General features: G+C 42.3%; 1 protein-coding gene across 2 annotated transcripts in view; it reads right to left on the minus strand.

Moving 5' to 3' along the window:
* HAS2 (hyaluronan synthase 2) overlaps positions 1–17,250 on the minus strand; it is a 49,129-nt gene that overhangs the window by 8,486 nt on the left and 23,393 nt on the right. Inside the window, exon 2 of one of the 2 annotated variants that reach the window (XM_042461572.1) lies at positions 14,966–15,386. In XM_042461572.1, coding sequence (XP_042317506.1) covers positions 14,966–15,382 — 417 coding nt within the window. In that variant the 5' untranslated portion in view covers positions 15,383–15,386. Of the gene's footprint in view, positions 1–14,965; positions 15,593–17,250 lie in introns of both variants that reach the window. The other variant, XM_042461571.1, reaches the window with a different exon arrangement.

The following is a 17,250-nucleotide window of genomic DNA, read 5'->3' on the forward strand; positions in this document are numbered from 1 at the left end:
ACAGAATTTATATATCCACTAATCACTTCCTTAGGGGAACTTACACATGCAGAAGAACCCAACAGGATTCTAGCCATCATGTCTAGCCCTAAACAGATATACCAGTAGATTTCTGTGTATTAAACCTCAGACATGGGGAAAGCAGTAGGCCAACAGTATTTGGTGGCACAGTGGTTAAATGCCTGTACTGCAGCCATTCACTCAAAACCACAAGGTTGCGAGTTCAAGACCAGCAAAAGGGCCCAAGCTCGACTCAGGCTTGCATCCTTCCGAGGAGGTCGCTAAAATGAGTACCCAGACTGTTGGGGGCAAATTAGCTTACTTGCTAATTAGCTTACTTGCTGTTCACCGCTATGATCTTTGGAATAGCGGTATATAAACAAAACAAATTATTATTATTATTTAATTCTATTTCCCCAACAACCTTAATTTTTCACACACCTTTGCCCAGATGTGAAGCAGCCACCTGAATACTTTGATGCTCCTTGTATCCCCTTGTGCTTCAGTTGCTGGCTTCTGGGTGCAGGACTAAGGGCTAAATTACACATTTTGTTAATCATGCAGTGGGCCATTTAAGATCATTGAGCATTTCTAAAACCATGTGGCTGTCCTGTGAGCCAAAGCAAACCCATAAAGCTTGTTTCTGACTCCTCTAAATATAGCCATCTTTCCCCAGCAATGTTCATGGGTGTTGCAATGCAAACCTACCCACCCATTTCCTGTTTCTTATCCGCACCCAGCAAAAAGAAAGAAAGAGAGCTGGGAAATACATTCACCTCACCTTTCACTGTGTCTTGATGTAGAGAAGGCCTTTGTTATCTTTGCATCTGCATCTACACTGCTGATTTAATACTCTTTGACACCACTTTAACTGCTATGGCTCAGTGCAATGGAATTCAGTGGTTTATAGTTTTGTGACACATTTGCTGTCTCTATTAAAGAGTTCTGGTGCCCCCTAAAACTACAAATCCCAGGATTCCATAGGATGCAGCCAGTTAAAGCGGTGTCAAACTGCATAAATTCTGCAGTGTGGTAGCAACCTAGGTTAGAGCTTCTTGAGCAAAGTCTTGGGACAAAATTGGGCTTCATATACAACTTGTAAAGCTGTATATAAAACCAGAGAAGCTCAACTACGATCTAGGGAATAGTCTAAGGGCAAGTAATGCAGCCATCTTGCTAAATAGAAGCTAAAGTGGTTTGGTCACAGCCTTGATGGAAGACATCATCTGGGATCCTGCTGCCTGCACAACATCTTTTTCATTCCCTTTTACATTTCCCCCCAGCTGTTACACTTAAAAAAAAACAACATTCAAGGCAGCCAACAAATACAATTTGAAACAATTTAAGACAGTAGAACCATTAAAATGGTTCATAGATCCAGACTTTTGGTGGGGGGATGGCTGTTATGGCCAGCAATGTTCTTTTCCAGTTTTGACTGTGCATTAGCTGTTTTTCTTTCTTACAGCAGAACAGACCAGTGATACATGCCTATCACCTCACAATTAGACTACTGTAATGCCCTTGTGTGGGGCTGCCCTTGAAAAGTATTTATGAGCTAAGCCAAATACAATATATACTTGCTAAATGGCTCTCTGGCATGCTCTTTAGAGACCCCATAGCCATACCTCCCTAATGTCCCAGTTTGACAGAGACAGTCTCGCTAATTTCTCCATTGTCCATTTTTTCAGCTGCTTTTAAAATGTCCTGGCTTCTTTTCTCCCCCCTTACATCCTTTGTCTTCAGCAAACTTCAATGGTTGCATAATGAGTTCAAAGTGCAAAAACAGTTTGCACTCAACTAACTCAGCAGGGAGAAGAGGAAGGGAATGAATCTTGTGATTCCCAGTGGACTCTGGCAAAAGCAAAATGCTGCAGCCTTTTTCTAGCTTGTGTGTTCTTCCTCAATAATAGCATTTTGTCATCTTGACATACTCTAGTCATGTTTGGCCACATACGTCCCAATGTTCATCTATGAAATATGGTTCTGAGATCAATGAAAGGTGTTGGGGTTGAGCAATGATGCCCTAAATGGCTTGTAGCCAGGATATCTGAAGGCTCTAACACAATATAGAATTATACAACTATGATTGCACTTTAACTGCCATAGATTGAACCAAAGGAAACCTGAGCTTTGGAGAAAAAGTATGGATATTTAGTATTCTCAGCCACAGAGCTGCAGGGCCTCACCAAACTACAAATCCCAGGACTCCAAAGGCTGGTGGCACAGTGATTAAAATGAACCACAGAACCATAATTTTGTAATGTGAAAAGCCACCTCTTCTTGTATGCACTTGCCCAGAATTTAGGAACTTTAACAGAGGCTCTGTAGTTTATCCCACTTCCCCATGAAACTAACTAAGGTACAGAAATGAAAATGACTTTCTTGGTATTAGAAACTCAGCTAAGAAACTCCTTCTCAAAGGAAGTCAGGTTGGCTCCAACATGTGATGAGCTTCAGGCTGGTGGTCAATGCTATATTATCCCATCTGACCTTTGCTTGTTACAAATGATTTTAATAATAATTTTTACGAAATTATTATTTTTATATATATACTGTACTTCTACATTGTGTGCTGATGGGCAAAAATGCCATTAATAAATAATAAATAAAACCATTATAACAAACAGTTTAAAAGTCAAGATCCAAAAGATCCACATTTTGACCCATCAAAAAGCAAGCCAAGTAATTTTTCTTAAGCTCCATGCCATGTAAATAAACAAATAAATAGATATAAATGTGTTGAGAGCCAGCATGGTGTAATGGTTTGAGCACTGGACTAATTCTCTGGAGACCGAGATTCGAATCCCTACTCAGCCGTGGAAACACACCTTTGGCAAGTCACACTCTCAGTCTCATAGGAAAGCAAAGGCAAACCCCCTCTGAACAAGTCTTTCTGAGAAAGCCCCAAGAAAAATGGCCTTAAGGTTATATGTCAAAAATGACTTGAAGTTAAAAAAACCCAACATAAATGTGCTAAAATTAGGGGTGTAAATTGCACCTTGGTTTGTACTTGCCTGCTAAATAAGGAAGTGCAAATATTTTTTCTCCTTGCTGTGAGATGGTGAGATCTTTAAAGTTGCTATTGGTTTCAGAGGGAATTTGGACCTTTATGAGACCAACTTTTGTGCATTTCTGTAAATGTACCATATTTGAAACTATGATAACTGCTGTCATTGCATGGACTTTAGATGAACAGAACTAACGGGTGAGCTATTTCTATATTTCAGAGTTGTAAATCTCCCCATTCTAGCTTGCTTTGTGTCCCAAAGTAATTAGTTTTATAAAGGGGGAAAAGTCCAGAGACATTTTTGCTCAAATTGCCAAGAGCATGAGAGGAGGGGAAATCCCTTGGTATCTCACACTTGCTCTTGAGATGAGATTTCTCACAGAGACTTGAGAATCCTTGCACCCTATCATGCCCATGTTGAGACAGCCTGTCGTGACCATATGCCAGATGCCTGGCTTGATTTCTTCACACTCAGCTAAAATAAATAAATGCTCAAAAGGTGAGTAAAGTTATCTATTTATTTTCTTCAAGAGAGATAACTTTATTCCTATGGATATAAGATCATTTCTTTTTAATATTGTCTTGCTATGCAACGCCTACAAAAAGAAATCAAGGAATGGTAAGTTTGGACTGAAGTCATGGGTGGAACATCGGAAGAAATTTATCTTTGAAAGCACTACAGAGAAGAAGCAGGGAGGAAGAATAATTCACTCTTTCCAGGAGTATGGGAAAATGTCCAGAGCCTTCAATATCATGAGAATCCATACATGAGATAAACTCTTTCCCTACCCAGAGTGTGGGAAATAAGGAGGATAGGTTAGGCGAGGCTTCATTATTGACTGAAAAATGATATCAGAGCCAGTGGGAAAAACTAGCCACTACATTTTAGGGATGTAATTCTTGGACATGTTTCTTCTCAGCAAAAGCAATTTTAGTATTTTTCTACTTGCTGTGCAAAAGTCTTCAAAAACTGAGCAGCTCTGGATAACTATTTGCAGTTTGGGAGTTATTCTGTGAAAAATCCACATATGGTTGTTTGGTGCAGAAAATTGCATTTTCTGTATAGAAAACAACATGCCCTATAAGAAGTATGGCAGGTGAATGATGGTTTGAGTAGGTGAGTAGAAGTTAAAGAGGGTGTCAGATAGATGGAGAGGAGGAAATGAATGGATGGAGGATGAAGAATGGAAAAAGAGGAGAGTGATAGTATGGTTTTATTAATATAGATATTGGCGCGTTACAGACTGCCCCTTTGGGGCGGCCTGTAGGCGCGCCTTTCCCCGGTGTATCGGGGCCTCAGCGGCCGGAACGGCAGCCGCTGAATTCCCGATCCGCCGCTTTCCGGGCCGCGGGGAAGCGGCAAAAGGCCGCTTTCCCGCAGCCTGGAAAGGGGTGTCCTTGGGGCTTCAAGCCCCAAGGACACCCCGTGGCGATGGGGAGGAGGAGAAGGGGGCCGCTTGGCCCCTTTCTTGCATTGCTGGGCGCAGCCGTCTGAAGGCTGCGCCCAGCAACGCAAACCAGCGACGCAAACCAGGAAGGAGCTCCGAAACGGAGCTCCTTCCTGCTCCGCACAAAGGGCGCATTAAGTGCCCTCGCGCGGAGCGACGACGTCACATCCACACCGCCCCGTATAGAGGCGGCACGGTCGTGACGTCGTCATGGTGGCCCCCATGTGGAAGGGGCGCCACCATTTTGTACGGACTCAGTCCGTACTAGGGTTAGGGGGGTGCAGAAGCACCGCCCCTTCCTAACCCTAGTACGGACTGAGTCCGTACTTAAAGGCCCGTTTGTAACGGGCCATAGAGAAATACATTGTATGGGCAAAGACAAGATACAGCGAGAGGAAGGATAAAGTATGAATAATTAAGAATAAGGGAAGATATGGCAGAAGAGAGAAGGGATATGGTAGAGCAGTAAGGAAAGGATGATATAAAGAGGCAGTAATAGGTGAGAATATGGACAAAAGGAAATGGTTTAATAATAGGTTTTTAAGGTAATAGAGGTTGTTGCTTCTATCTGTACTATAATGACAGTATTTGAGTTAATATTGATATGATCTGATGATACATTTTAAACGTGAGTAGGATCAGTTTGAAAGATAGAGTGTAACATTTATACAGATCATATCATATTTTAGATGATTTTTTTGTTTGCTCATATGTTGGTCTGATGTTTGCTAGTATCTGTTCAATTGGAACACACACACACACACACACAAGCACGCACACACACACAAAATAGCATCATTACATATTAAATATAATATTTGTATTTTTGAAAAAAAAGAAAGAAAAGAAAATAGCATTACCTATAGAGAAAATAATATGCATTTCCTACATGCAAAATGTATATTATCTTCTGAATAGAAAATGCTGTATTCTGCAAAAAAAAAATAATTAAAAAATGCAAATCTTATGCAACATAAGTCCCAAGCCGCAAAGATAACTGTCAGACCACGCACAGTTCTTTTCATCAGTGTTACTCAACATTCAAGAAACATGATTTTTGACCATTTAAAAAGTATTTTCAGAGATTCTTCCCATCCCTATTGGAGTTCAGTAAGAGTGGCCCAGGTTGAAGATCCTTTTCAGACATGAGATTCACTAGATGACCTTTGCCCAGTTCTGGTTTCTTCATCCAGTGGCTCCCAACCTTCAGTTCCCCAGATGTTTTAGGCTTCAGTCCTCAACCAGCACTGCCAATGGCCAGAATTTCTGGGAGCTGAACTCCAAAAAACCTGAAGGAGCAAAAACTGAGAACCACTGCCTTAGTCCAACCCTTTTCACAAGTTTATGAAGAGAAGCTACAAGTAGGTGGAAAGACAATGGCCTACTATTTCTCCTGGCTAGAGTAGACATATTGAATCATTACTATTTACCTACATGTTGACTCACCATCCAACAGTAGATTTGATGGCTTATGCTAGTTGGGATGAACAGCCCTATGTTTCTTTGCCTGTGGTCCTTAAAAAGGGAAATAAAATTTGATACCTATATCAATTTTTTAACCATATACAGTACTCATGTATAAATATGAAGCCTAAAAATTTTGAGAAATTCCTGGAAAATTCACTGAAACAAAATTGTTACTCATTTAAAATTACTTAATTCAAGAAGTATGAGCAACAGACTTCCATGATACCCTTTTATTAACGTGTAAGACCTGCTCTACTCAGGTCTTGCAAGCTCATGACTGTGGCTTTTTTGATTGAGCCTATCTCCCTGTAATGTGATCTTTCTTTTTTGATCAAATTGGAAAAGCGGGATATAAATAAACTATTTATTATTATTATTATTATTATTATTATTATTATTATTATTATTTACTGCCTTCCAATTTACCAAGCATTATTGGTTTTTGTCTACTGAGTCATGTCTTCTCATGATATGCCCACAGTAGGACAGCCTCAGTTTATTCACTTGGTGTTGAAGGAGAATTCAGGCATATATTAATGAATACGCCTAGCCCATGTCCATATCCTATGCAATAATCTTCCTTTCCTTTTTGTTTTCTTCTTTTTAATCTCTTTCTTTTTTCCCCTTCTCGACAATTGTATTTCAATAAATCCAACAAAATCTAGATTACTGCAAAGATAACATGCAGTAACCCCCATCCATGTATAACTCCCTAAAGGTATATCTACACTCCACTCCACACTGATAGCAATTTACTGTATATACTCATGTATACATCTAGAAATTTTTGTCAAAAATTGACCCAAAAAAACCCTGAGTCAACTTATCCATGGGTACTATACTTAAACTCTTATTTAAAAAGAACGATACCTTGTTGAAAGGCAAGAATGTAATCTGTCCTGGAAGCACTGACACCCCTCTACTCTCTCATCCATCCATCTTTAGTGTGAGCACAAACAGTTAAGCCTGCTGGAATTTTGTAAGTTCTTTGACATTGTTTTCCTGAGCTTCATCTTTTAGATTCTTCGTTACATGCCCCTTAAGTTTTAAGATCAATTTATCCATAGGCCATATCAAAATCCATACTTTCGGCTCCAAAACCTGCCTTCGAGTTATACATGAAGTCAACTTCTGGTCGAGTGTATACGGTATACCAGTAGCGTCCCTAGGCAGATGCCGGGGGTGCAGACCACACCACATGACACCCCAGAAGGAGGGTGACACCTGGTCGGTCCCCAGCCCTCTCTGGGTCCTGGGTGCTCTTCCCCAGCCCTTCCTGGGTATGCATGGGGCATTTTCTGCCCTCCCTGGGTCCCGGAGGCTCTTTCCTGGCCTTCCCCAGGGATGCACGCAGCATTTCCCACCCTTCCTGGGGAAGCGCAGCTGCTTTGTGGGGGTGCGTGGGGGAATCCTGGCTGTGCACATGCGCTCCCATGTGCACCGGAAGACCCACACCAGAAGATCCGCCCCCATAAGTCCCGTCCCCTGCCACGACTGACCGCACCAGGTGACACCAACCCTAGAAACGTCACTGTGGTATACCACTTTAACTGCCTGGCTCCATCCTAAGGAATCCTGGGTTTTGTAATTTGGTGTGATATTCGCCTGTATTGCTGCACTAGAACTCTCCAGCAGTGAATCAAAAGTACCTCACTGAACTACCAGATTCCAGAGGATGGAGTAACAAAAGTGAAAGTGCTATCCCATTGGCAGATTATAACTGGTAGGGTTGCCAGTTCAGAATCTTCTCATGCCCTGAGGTTTCTGGGCCAAAATCTGAGACCCAGGGATGGCCCTTGGTAATGTCATTAACATTATGCATTAAATACCAATCACAGTTGCTCTCAGCTTGTAATTCAAACACAGACAGACACAGTCCACCTTTTTCTGTTTGGAAATTAAGACACAATCTTAGCTGAAGAGGCTCTTCTCAGATGAAATGAGGGGATTATTCCATCTCATTTAGTTCTAATCTGCACAGTAGAAATAATGCAGTTTGGCATCACTGTGACTGCCTTGGCGTAATGCTATGGAATCCTGGAGTTTCTTGTCGCACCAGAGCTCTCTGTCACAGAAAGCTAAATATCTCACAAAATTACAAATCCCAGGTTAGATCTTACTTAAGAAGACACAAGAAGGAATATTTAATCTAGCCTATTTGCTTCTAGCCAGAAGGTTGGTACAAAGCATAGTGGAAGGTATGCCCTGGTGCTACAGTGACTGCGAGGGAAGGAGCAAGAATGTAAGTAAATAGATAGAGCTCCAGAGATTTTTTGCAAGTCAGTAAAGTCTTGGAAATCGTACTCTACTAGGTGGAGATATATATACAGTTCTTTTTTCTTTTCTGGAGGTGGGCTCATCAAAACTGAAGAATCTGCACTTTTTTTTCCTGCCTGGAGAGGACCCTAAAAACGAGACTCCAGGCAGGCCCTGAGATATGACAACTCTAGGTAGGTATAGATACAGTAAATTGATAGAAGGAAGGTTGGGAATACAAATCCGATTAATACAAGTAGCTTGTCTGAGTGAGTAGTAGTTCTTTGTGTAAGTGCATCATTTTTCAGGGCTAGTGCAAGGGAGAGAGGGTGAAAAAAAGTCTGCCAGATCCAGCACAGCTGGTGAATAATCCCTGCCTGCAGCTTGTACTTTGGAAATGGGGGAGTGGGTCCTGCCTAATTCATTTTTAAGTGAACGGTGTCACAGCGGCTTTAAAGGCCAAGCTTTTGCCTAGAGTGAGGTAATGCAGCTGTAAATGATGAAGCCAACACTACTTGGCTGAAGGATCTCTCTTGTTTGTATTTCTAAACTCTCCCTTCCATCCAGACCTTTTTCCCTCCCTGCTTCTTAACAAGTTTTTATAGGGCTTTAAAATCTTTCCATTTTTGTGGACTCTGCCAATCCTCTGAGATACTCTTCTGAGCAGCAGGAGCATATGTTCGCCTAGCAGGGCCTCCAAGTTTCTCACAGGATCAATCATGGCCTTGAATCCCATCATATAGCCGGCAAATTGGGAAGCTTTTAGGGGATTTTAAAAAAAAAAGTAACAACAAAAGAGACAATTTAAAAAAAAGAGAGAAAGAAATGTCCATTGCAAATTTCTGGGAATATGGTGGCACTGAGCCCTGCATAAGATTGTCCATTAATGGGGACAAAACAAGTCAATTGCTTTTAAATTGCTGATGAATTCTTTTAGTTGAATTGCTGCTGGACTTAGGTTACCAGATTTCAGGGCCTGGCCCTGAGTCTCTAATTTTCATGGATCATCTCCAGACAGGAGACAAGGATGTTCTACAGTTTTGGCAAGTCTAAGCTTGAGGCAGGAGGAAAGGGCTGTGTGCAATCACCACCTTAGCTAGGAGATCACCGCTTCACTGCAATTTCAAATGCCTCATTGATCTGTTGTTGCAGTACCTTCTCCGGGATGCATGCTCATGTGTGTATTTATTTATTTACTTAGAATGATAGAGTTGGAAGAGACCACAAAGCCCATCCAGTTCAACCCACTGCCATACATGACGACACAGGAGATTCCATTTAAAGTGCCTTATCCCTAACGGGATAGAGGTGTGTGTGTTTAATTTTAAAAATGGGTCGTATCGCATTCACTTGTGGCTGGGCGTTCTTGAAAAAGCACAGAATAAGCCCGGCTGGCATCCAGGCTGTATATGGGCTGTGTTTGCCTGGCCACGGGTAAATGCATTAAGACCCATTTTTTAAATTAAACACACCTCTATCCCATCAGGAATAAGGCGGTTTAAATAGAATGTAATAATCTTCACAATCAAATCACCTCTGACAGATGGCCACCCAGCCTCTGTTTAAAAATCTCCAAAGAAGGAGATCCCAGCACCTTCTGAGGGAGTGTATTCCACTCTGGAATAGCTCCTACCATCCAGATGTTCTTCCCAATGTTAAGGTGGAATCTCTTTTCCTGTAACTAAGGGGCTGAACAGAGCCCATGCCGGGGGAGCTCTATGCCGCCCCTAGAAGTGCTGGGTTGGGGACGCAGCAGCTACACGCCACGCCCCAACCCGGTGCAAATAGAAGCCGTGAAACGCAGCTCCTATTTCCACCCTAGAACAGGCACCATAAGGGCTGTGGCATGGCCTTATGATGCCCTTCATGAGCAGCACCATTTGGATGCTGTGCACAACAGACGTCATGATGGCACGTGCCGTCTGTACAGGCATGCCAAGGTGGTGCCCAGGGCACACAGTAGGATTTTTGAGCGTGTAAACACTCAGCCCCCACGCAACCCTAGTTCGGGCCCAGGCCAGCACAAAGTGCCAGTCTGTCTAGACCCTCAGTTAACTTCTTCCTTCTCTCTCAGTCAGTGTGTTGCCAAGGCTCACCGTCAGTTCTGCTCTGCAGTCATTATCTGGCTAGAAGCTAGTAGGCTAGATTAAACGTTCACTACCCCATCTTTCTAAGAAAGTGAGAAGGAGTTTCCCCCACATTTCATCCTGATCTGGGAACAGTTCCTTTGGCTAAGCTTTATTTCTTAATTTCCTAACAGGAACATTGGGGGGGGGGGAGGGTTTGCACGACAATCTGTGAACAACTTCAGTTTGTATTTAATGCATAATGATTCATGACATTATTGGGGTTATTCTTAGGTGTAAAGTTTTGACCTGGAAATCTCAGGGCCTAGGATGATCTTAAACTGGCAACACTATGCTGGATTGAGAGGGTTGTCCCTTGCAACTCCCTCTATTCATTTCTACTCTGTTTCTGTATATATCTGTATCTGTTTATTCAGTCACTGACCAATATAAAATAATAAAAACTAATAAAATAATAAGTGTACAGCACAATTACTAACTATTATTAAAATTCAATTCGAGGAGCATACAGCAGAGTCAAACTCTATCTATTATCGTCAGCCAATTGCAAACATAACTTACATATGACATTACAGAATTTAGCTACCTTAATTACATCATATTCTAATTATCTAGCAAATAACATAAATAAAAGGTATCAGAGTGCCATATAACACAATTTCCCATCATTTGTAAAGTAAACGCACAAGAAAGGTTAGTGTGCTACTAAAATTGCTTTAGGATGGTTGAATGTGGCCCATCAGTTGCATAAATGCTGGAATAAACAACAGGATTTAATCTCTGAACCACAATTAAAATTCTGATTTGACTTTCTGCAGTGAATTTCACAGAAAATCAAGTTAATGGACTATTTGTACAGTATGTAAAGTAAATAGTAAGTAAAAAATTTTGTTCAGTCATTGACTAATACAAAACTTGACAATACAACAACTACACAACACAGTTATTAAAAATTGTGTATACAATTTCAGATATGATTTCAGATCAGCTGTAAGCATTTCTACTCTGTTTCATTTACCCACACCCTGTCTCCAGCTTCTATGTCAACTCTTATTTGCTCCAGCCAAAGGCTCTCAAACCTTGGCCCTCCAGATTAACATAAGAGTCTGCTGTTGTTCTTTTTGGCACCAGGCAAAGCCAAAGTTAATTTCCCTGGGGTATTTTAGTCTCTTTTTGTTATTTATTGTGATACACTTATCATTGTTCACTTGATTATTATTATGTATTATTATTATTTTGTAAGCTACCTTGGGTACTCCATTGAAGGATGACATGCAAATCTTTTAGAAATGAATAAATAGGAAGGTCCCTGCATGGCTGGGCCAATGGCCCACTTAGTCCATCAATCCTTCTCCACAGTGGCCTATCAGACACCTATGGAAAGCCTACAATCAGCTCATAAAGCAGGAATGAGAATCATGTAGTCCATTTTACTGCAACTTACAGCAGTCCTACTTTGCAAATCAGGAAGACTGGGGAGGAATGCTATGACTTGCACTCCAATGACCTCTAAAAGCCATATAATTCCCACTCTGGTCACAGAGGCCATAACTCCCTCCCACTCACGTTCCCCAATAGCTGGTGGTAGTCTGTGAAATACTGGAGCTTAACATGAGTACTGCATGTATCCATACTTGATAAGTAGTGGGCCTGGATAACCTCATCCTCAGTGAATTTGTCTAGTCCCTTTTAAAGCCATCTCATGAGTGATATAAAGCATCACATGGGGCTTTTCACACTACAGAAGCATAGCACTGTGATCCCACCTCACCTGCCATGGTTCCATCCTGCAGTTTGCAGTATAGGGATGGACTTCTAGAATTTTCAGCTAGAGGACCCTAGTGCCTCCCCAGACTATAAACCCCATTATTCAGCTATGCCATGTCATGCCATTCTAACTCCAACTTATGCTACCAACTTCTTTTTCTGAGTTAGGCTGCCCCAAAGGAGTGGCTCTGCACTGCCCCTTTCAGGGCTAGGTTGGGGTTGCGGCAACCACATGCCGCAATCCCAATCTGGTGCTTTGCCAGCTCTAAAAAAATGGCAAAATGCCACTCCATTTAGAGTTGGCAAAAAGGTGCTCTTGCCTCCACTGTGACAATTTTCGGTGCTCCTTAGGGCATGAGTCATATAAATGCCACACCAAAGGAGCGCCATGTTGTCTGCTGTGCAGGCAGGCACTGTGATGCTGGCATGGGGGAAGCAGCAGGGCATGTGTCTTCCAAACACCACACCCCCACAGCAGCACCTCAAGCCAGCCTGTACAGCCCCTTAGTCTCAAAGGTGCTACAAGATTCCTTTGCATGTCTTCCACTGAGATCCACCGGAGGCCTCTAGAGGTCTCAGGGGAAGATGTCATCAGTCTGTGTATGGGTATAGGACCATAGCCAGATGCTTCTTCAATCCACTTCCCCAGTAATGGAATCAACAATCGAATACCGGGGGGGGGGGGGGGCTATTGCAAAGCAACAGGGAGTCCTGGGAGTGGTGATGGGGGGCATAGTGGTATCGCGCATGGGTAACTCTTATATTATGCTCAGTCATGTAGAATGTCAGCCAATATCTGTAAATGTACAAATACCTTGTTGTGAAAGAGTATTTTGGGTTTTTAGCTGACCTCAAGCCCCTGCCAATTCCTTTCACTGGAAGTCCCCAAATTCTACCATAATGGAAGAATGAAAAAAGAAATTGTCTGACTATCAGATTTCTCCACAGCATATGGAGTGTAATTTTATACACCTCTCATAACCTTCTTCCAGGTGTCTTTCTTCTCAGCTGAAAAGAACCCAAATATTGGAGCTTTTCCTCAGTTGAAAGCAACTCCAGCTGCATGTGCAGTAAAACTTTCCCAGCCACACAACTATTAGTTACAGATCTATAAAATCTGAAGGGACAGAGAGTACAAGAAGCGGGTGGGTGGGAGGAGAAGCAGCACTAGCAAGAGAATAGCAAATGCCTCCATTTGCTTAACTCCACAAGTTAAAGTGCATTGTATTTAACACCAGTTACACTGATGCTTAGCAATAGCACTTATATTTCTATATTGCTTTATAGTGCTAAACACTCTCTAAGTGGTTTACAATTTATTAGCCAATTGCCCCCAACAAGCTGGGTACTCATTTTATTGACCTCCAAAAGAATGGAAGCCTGAGTCAACCTGGAGCCCTGCAGGATTGAACTCACAGCATTTTGGCTGCAGTACCAACATTTAACCACCATGCCACCAGGGCACCTGCCATCTATGGATTTGAACATCCTGCCTCATTCACCCCAATGGCAGCACATGCATATGACCATGCCAGCGTGGTTGAACATGGTGCTCTGCCATTGGGAGCAATGGGACTTGAGGTCCTGCGTTTTTTGTTATTCACAGTAGATCCAGAATAGAAACCCTGCAGATACGAAGGACCAGCTTTATTTACAACTGAGGAAAGAAAATCCCCCAAAAGCTTCCTTTTACTGGGTCAGACCATTCATCCATCTAGCTCAGTGCACTCATCAGCAGATGCTCAGGTGGATTGGAGGCTGTCCTAAATGCCACAGATTGAACCTAACAAATGCTAACAAATAAGGAAAATATTTATCTACGGATTTTTCAAAGGCAGTGCTCTCACCATACGATTCCCCACTCTTGCCCTGAGGACTGGAGGAGAGAGTTCAGGTCCTGAGACAAAGGGCTAGGCCTTGATATCTCTAGGAAACCTATTTAGTTCCTGGCATGTATTAATGATGCAATTGGAATTTCACCAGAGGTGGGGATGAGCTATAGTTTAATGCTAGAACATATGCTTTGTGTGTAAAAGGTCCCAGATTTAACCCCAGCATCTCCTGGTAGTGCTAGGAAATATGCCTGCCTCAAATCTGCAAATCTTCTGCGAATCACTATATACCCTCCAACATTTTACATGACAACGTGTCACCAAGCAACATCAAAATATGATTAAGATGGCAGAAGCTATTAATGAGGAAGACTATACAAGCTAGGAGAGGCTGCAACAGTTTGCTTTTGCTTGAGCCTACTGGGAAGGGCAAGATTCCACTCCTTACTTTCCGCTCTGCTCCCTGCTGAATTAGCTGAGTGCAAAGTCCTTTTGCACTTTAAAAACAGTTTATCACAGTTGAAGTAAGTTGGGGACAAAGGGGAAAAGTGGGAGGAGAGAGAAACTGGGACATTTTAGAAGTAGCTGAAAAAGTGGGATGAGAAAGGATTCACTGAGACTGTCCCTGGCAAATTGGAACTGTTGGAGGATATGTGGTAGTGCTAAGAAATAGCTTTCCTTGACATCTCTGCAACCACTGGAAAGTCAATTCAGAGGACCAGCTGGAGTCACACAGAATACATGATGGCATTAGTACAGATGCCCAAGAGTCTACTCATAATGAACTGAGATTACACATGAATGTCTGAATTATTTCTAGTTTGGAAACCTGCATTAATTAAAAAACATCAAGAAAAATTCTTAAGTTTAGGAACTGCTCCTGCCCATCCCCGCTTAAAGCTTTGCTTTGGTGTGACATGTCATTATGTCCTCTCTCACTGTCTTCCCTATTTAGGAAGTTCAACCTTTTCTAAAGGAGAGTGAAAGGGGCACTGTTTCTGCAGGAGGACTAGGATGGGCTGTGCCACATCCAGCACAAAATGTACAAGACTGGCTTTCTTTGGGAGGCATGTTTTACTTGGCAAGGCTATTAATACCTACCTGTACATAATCCACGCTTCTCCCCAGCGCTTTGAATGCTGTGTACATTACTTCTCTTTTCCCGCCCCATTTTTGCATGATGCAGACACTTTTGTTGGACAAGACCATTTGAGTGACGTGTTGCATGCTCTCTTTATGGGAGTCTTCAGTCTCGTCAGGGCCTCTCTGGTGAAAATTATTCCTCCAGATGTATGTCGCAGATCTATCCCTGCCCATGATCTCACTAAAAATGTCCATCATGTAAACATCATCTTCTGAATTCCCATCGATTACCATAATCACCTTAATTCCGGGGTAGGTGAGCCTCTTCACAGAAAGTAAACATTTTCTTAAGTAGTCAGGATCCTCTTGGTAGGCAGCAATGCAAAGGGCAACAGTTTTATTCAGCTTGATTGGGGTCTCAAGAGATCGCTTCATTTTCCTGTGTTCGAGAAAGGCAAACAGGCTTTGGATGATGAGGTGTGATGCCAGAATAGCACCATAGAGTCCAAAGGAGAAATAATAGTTGTCTGTTTGGATAAACTGGTAGCCCACAATGTAAGCAGCTGAGATTCCAAGGAGGAGGGACACCCCAAACAGTGTGGTTCCAAGTATTCTCAAGATACATATAAACCTCTCGCAATGCATCTGCAACAGATCAAGAAAGATCATTGTCAATTTACACACCACTTCTGGGGAGAGGGGTAATCTGGTCAGTGTAGGAAAGGGTTGGACAACTTGCAGCCCATTAGGTAATGCTGGACTGCAACCCCCATCATCGCTCCTCATTGATGATGGCCAGTGGGCCAATGGGAGTTGCTATCCAGCAATATCTGTAGGATCATATGTCCCCCCCCCGCCCAGTTTAAAGATAACAGGCTTGTAGGTGTAAAAACGGACAGTTACAAACTATAGCTTCCAAATTATGGTCAAGGGAGGAGAAAGGCTATATGGCTGGAAAAAAGTGAGACGTCTGTTTTTGTTAGAATCCTGGTGTATTCTACCAGATATATAGTGGTTGTGGATAATGGAGGCTAGGGTAGGCTTAGCTTGGCTTGTAGAAGGAAAGCTGGGTTGTAACGGTTATCTCCAGGTGCAGAGAGTGAGAGGGAGCGCCACCTGGAGCTAACAGTTACAACCCTCTACAAGCCAAGCTAAGCCTACCCTAGCCCCCATTATCCACAACCACTATATATCTGGTAGAATACACCAGGATTCTAACAGTTTTGTTGTGTGCCTTCAAGGTGTTTCTGACTTAGGGCAACCTTAAGGAAAACCCATCATGTGGTTTCATGCTAGAAGTGTCCTCCAGCTGAATGTCCGCAAGCATATTGCATTTGTGAAACAGGAAACAAACAAGGTATAGAAATTTTCAGAACTTGCACCATTACACCATGCTGGTTCTGGAGACCAGGGTTTGAATCCCTGTTCAGCCATGGAAAACCACTAGGTTATCCTGAGCAAATCACACTATCTCAGCTTCAGAGAAGGGCAAAACCAAACTCCCTCTTTACAAATCTTGCCAAGAAAACCCCATGGCCTTAGGGTAGGCAAAAGCTGGGAACGACTAGAAGGCACATAATAACCAATTTATGTAAGTTGTTTCCACTTAAAAGTAACTTATTATGAAGTAACAACTTAACATTATACTAAGATGAATCCCTCCCTGTGATGTTGCGGGCCTCAGGGTTAGTGTAATTGCACAAAATGTAAGGCCTTACTCCTGTGTGCTGAAAAGTACAACTGCTTCACTATTTTTTTGTGTGCAAAATAAAACTAAATAAGTACTTTTGAAGTTGTTGTTGTTGTTGTTGTGTTCCTTAAAGTTGATTTTCATCTATAATGACTTTATCCTAGGTCTTTCTTGGCAAAATTTCTTCAGAGGAGCCTTCCTCTCTGTGTTTGCAGCTGCACTGCACAAATATTCCATCACTTTCTCTGCCATGACTCCATGCTATGGAATTCTGAGAATTGTAGTTTATTGTGACACCAGAGCTCTCTGGCAGAGAAGGCTAAATGTCTCACAAAACTATAATTCCCAGAATTCCATAGCTCTGAGTCATAGGAGTTAAAGTGGTGTTAAACTGGATTATTTTTGCAGTGCGGAAACAGCCTGTATGAGAGAGTATGACCTGCCCAAGTTCACTCAGTGGTTTTCAATAGCCAAGCAGTGATTTGAACCCTGGTCTCCTAGAGTCCTAGTCCAACACTCAAACTACCACACCATGCTGGCTGGGAAGTCTTTTGTTGCAAACATTCATTTGCTGTCTGTTATCGAGCTGGCAAAATCATATGAAATGTCAGCA

Source organism: Sceloporus undulatus, chromosome 4 (assembly GCF_019175285.1).
Source record: "Sceloporus undulatus isolate JIND9_A2432 ecotype Alabama chromosome 4, SceUnd_v1.1, whole genome shotgun sequence".
NCBI lineage: Eukaryota > Metazoa > Chordata > Lepidosauria > Squamata > Phrynosomatidae > Sceloporus > Sceloporus undulatus.